General features: G+C 40.0%; 1 protein-coding gene across 1 annotated transcript; it reads left to right on the plus strand.

Annotated features, from left to right (window-relative positions):
* The first annotated feature begins 1,268 nt into the window (after positions 1-1,268).
* LOC124550644 (piggyBac transposable element-derived protein 3-like) lies at positions 1,269-2,573 on the plus strand. Its single transcript, XM_047125368.1, has 3 exons — positions 1,269-1,275; positions 1,632-1,863; positions 1,949-2,573. Exons 1-3 carry the CDS (start codon positions 1,269-1,271, stop codon positions 2,571-2,573), a joined length of 864 nt encoding a protein of 287 aa, XP_046981324.1.
* The last annotated feature ends 691 nt before the right edge of the window (positions 2,574-3,264 follow it).

Consider the following 3,264-nt stretch of genomic DNA (forward strand, 5'->3'; position numbering starts at 1 on the left):
TTTGTCCCCTCGAGATAAGTACTTGTGGTATCTCATATCAGTGCCACCCCCACTAGCAGCATTCTACAGACAGTAACGGAATTACAAGCTTCCGTTGAACACCGACAGCAATCGCACAGGATCTGACAGACCCAGAAGAGTGCGTCCACTGAACCACACTGCCAGTGGCTTTGCATTATGAAAGCCTCTGCTGCTGCAGTATAGGATGGCAGGCAGCAGCTACTCAAGTCACTTGCGCCCAGAGCCACATCACCATGTGACGCTATGCAGACACCGTCTAATCATGGTTCCGACACCATAGTTCATGGTTAGTATGGTGAGACTCATCATTGTTGACTATGAAATTACTGGACTCTGTTTCTTGCTGCATTATTTGTAATGATTCTTCATTCAACTGAAGAAATATGAATTAAGTAAATCTTCTGTTTATTGTGTTAACTTACAAGCTAATCATTTCTGCTCCTTTCCAGCTTCCCTTTGACAGCAATTGCCATAACTGTACCAACTATTTGCACTAGTAGTGGTACTTTATATAGCAGTAATAGTGCTTTGTACAGCAGCAATATTTTTCTTTCACTGCACGATTTCAGGGGGTTGAGAGTTGAAGCACTGGACAACTGGAAAATGTGGTAACATCTGTCTTTGCCAGATCTCCTTCTGGAGAAGACAGCTGTGTCATAATTTAAAGGCAGCAACTGCAGTTTAATTTTTAGTGTGTATGTGTTTATTCTGATAACCAGTTCAGAATATCCAAACTGAAGGAATCATAAGGCGGTATCAAAAATACTAATCAAACATGATTTGTACAATGAAGAAAATTATGACTGTGATCATCTAATTCTAACACAATAGAAACAATGACAAGTCATAAATGAGGCAAATGAATGATACTACAAATTATGAAATGGCTTTTAGGTCACAGATTTCAGTTTTGCATTCAACTATGTTGTATTTTCTTATGCTGATGCAAGATTTCCTGCATAATGCCAATGTCAATTAAATGTGGTTTAGTGACTGTGTGATGTGCTGAACATTTCGCACAAAAATCAGAATCGACAAAATGATACACTTTCTCCCATATCCTCCTGAGACCTGATGTCCATTATAATGGACATCGAGTTTCCTGTCCTGCTGTCAGAGATTCTGCATTTTCCGTTGTAATACCTGTGGCACATTTGAATGGATTGTATGCTGCAGCCATCTGGCGGGAGAAACAGTCACTGCGATCACTTGGCGCCAAGTAACAGCTTTGTTTACGACGTGTTACGATGGCAGGTGAGTTCCCCGTCATTATTGTGTTTTTTTCGAAACTTATTTGATGAAAAAAAGGACCTATTGTAGACAGTATCTATAAATGGTGCTTATACGACCTTTCTGTGCAATAAGGTTTGGTAGTACTGTGTATTTCCATAAGTTATTGTTGCAAAACAGTAATGTCCACTATAGTGGACGCTGGGACTTGCGGCCACATTTCTGAGCACTATTTCGTAGGAATTAATGGTGATTACCTTCGCTAATTTCCAATACATTTCGTGTTGTGACTGTTGCTCAATGACATTATGTGATGCACTACTATCATTATTTCCTGTAAGGAAAGTAGGCTCTATGTTAAAACAATCATTTTCTTAAAGGATACACATCAAAGCTCAGTTCCGAAGAAATTTTAGAACTTCTTTTGAATGGAGACGTGTCAGATCTTGAGATTAGTGAGGAGGAGGATGGTGATTTTGATCTGGCAGATGATGCTGTGCAACAATCGAATGTTCCTTCCCCAAGTGAACAGAGTAGCAGCTGCACTGATAATTCTGATGATGACGAGAGCTCTTCCCAGAATCGCAGGATGTTTTGGGAGAAATGCGAAAGGTAAGTGAGATACCTTCTTGTAAACAATTTTCTATTATTCCTGATATTTTCGATCTTTCCTTGATGCTTTGTTTCCAAATTTCAGGTTTGAGGGACTCCAGGTTACCTTCTCGCCCACGGAAGTTGCAGAACATAATGAGAATCAGATCATGGACTACTTTCAGCAATACTTTGACTTGGCCTTTTTTAAGGATACTTCTGAACTTACCAATATGAGATATTTACAGCAGACTGGAAGGTCTTTAAAGCTGTCTGCCAAGGAATTGCGGGTATTTATTGGAGCAACAATACTAATGTCTTGTTTGAGATACCCTAGAGTTAGGATGTACTGGGGTAAAACAACAAGAGTTATTAGCATTACTGAAATTATGACTCGAGACCGATACTTCACCATTAGAAGTAATTTGAAGGTGACAGACGATAATGCTGTAACAGAGGAAACTAGAAGGAAAGATAAGTTGTGGAAAATAAGACCACTTTTAGAACGTGTAAAGAGAGCATGCCTCAGTTTACCTCGATCTCCTGAAGTGGCAGTGGATGAACAAATGATCCCGTTTACTGGAGCATGTGCAATAAAACAATTTGTCAGGGGAAAGCCAAATCCTGAAGGGCTCAAAAATTTTGTGTTGGCTGCTCCTTCAGGACTAGTCTTGACTTTGAGATTTATCAGGGTAAAGGAACATTCCCAGAAGCTATTGGTCAACAATTAAAACAAGGAATAGGGGCCTCAGCTTTGCCAGAGCCTTCCAGAAGAACACATGTGTTTTTTGATAGGTATTTTACCTCTGTTCCGTTACTGGAATCATTGGCTGAAAAAAACTTGCCTGCCACTGGAACAATCATGAAGTCAAGAATACCCAGAGCAGTCCATCTGACAGCAGACAAGATTCTTGCAAATCAAGGACGTGGGTCTGTTGACCAGACAGTGAGAAAAGACAAACTCATTTCTATTGTAAAATGGTATGACCAAAAGCCAGTCATAACTGCATCGACGAAGGTTGGGAAGAACCCTATGGATCAATGTAAAAGGTGGTCGAAAAAAGATCGGAGATACATTCAGGTTCCCCATCCAGCAGTAATCAGCTGCTACAATAAAAATATGGGTGGCATAGACCTGATTAACAGAATGATGAGTTTTTACAGGATCTGCACCAGAACCAAAAAGTGGACCTTAAAAACTATTTTTCACTTCATAGATCTGGGAATTGCAAATAGCTGGATTCAGTACAGAAGTGACAGAATTAAGAACGATGAGCCAAAGAAGAATATCCTGCAGTACCTGGATTTCAAAATTAGAATTGCTGAGCATTTGTTAAGGGGCCAAGAGGAACAACATTCTGATGAAGATGATGAGGAGTCAACTCCTAAAAGGCGAAGATTACTGCCGCCACAATCACCTTC

Source organism: Schistocerca americana, chromosome 9, assembly GCF_021461395.2.
Source record: "Schistocerca americana isolate TAMUIC-IGC-003095 chromosome 9, iqSchAmer2.1, whole genome shotgun sequence".
Taxonomy (NCBI): domain Eukaryota; kingdom Metazoa; phylum Arthropoda; class Insecta; order Orthoptera; family Acrididae; genus Schistocerca; species Schistocerca americana.

Bases quoted from the DNA above. Each gene is read 5' to 3' on its own strand.
- LOC124550644 (XM_047125368.1), top strand. The intron at 1,864-1,948 runs GTAAGTGAGATA...TCCAAATTTCAG, and splicing joins TTTTGGGAGAAATGCGAAAG to GTTTGAGGGACTCCAGGTTA.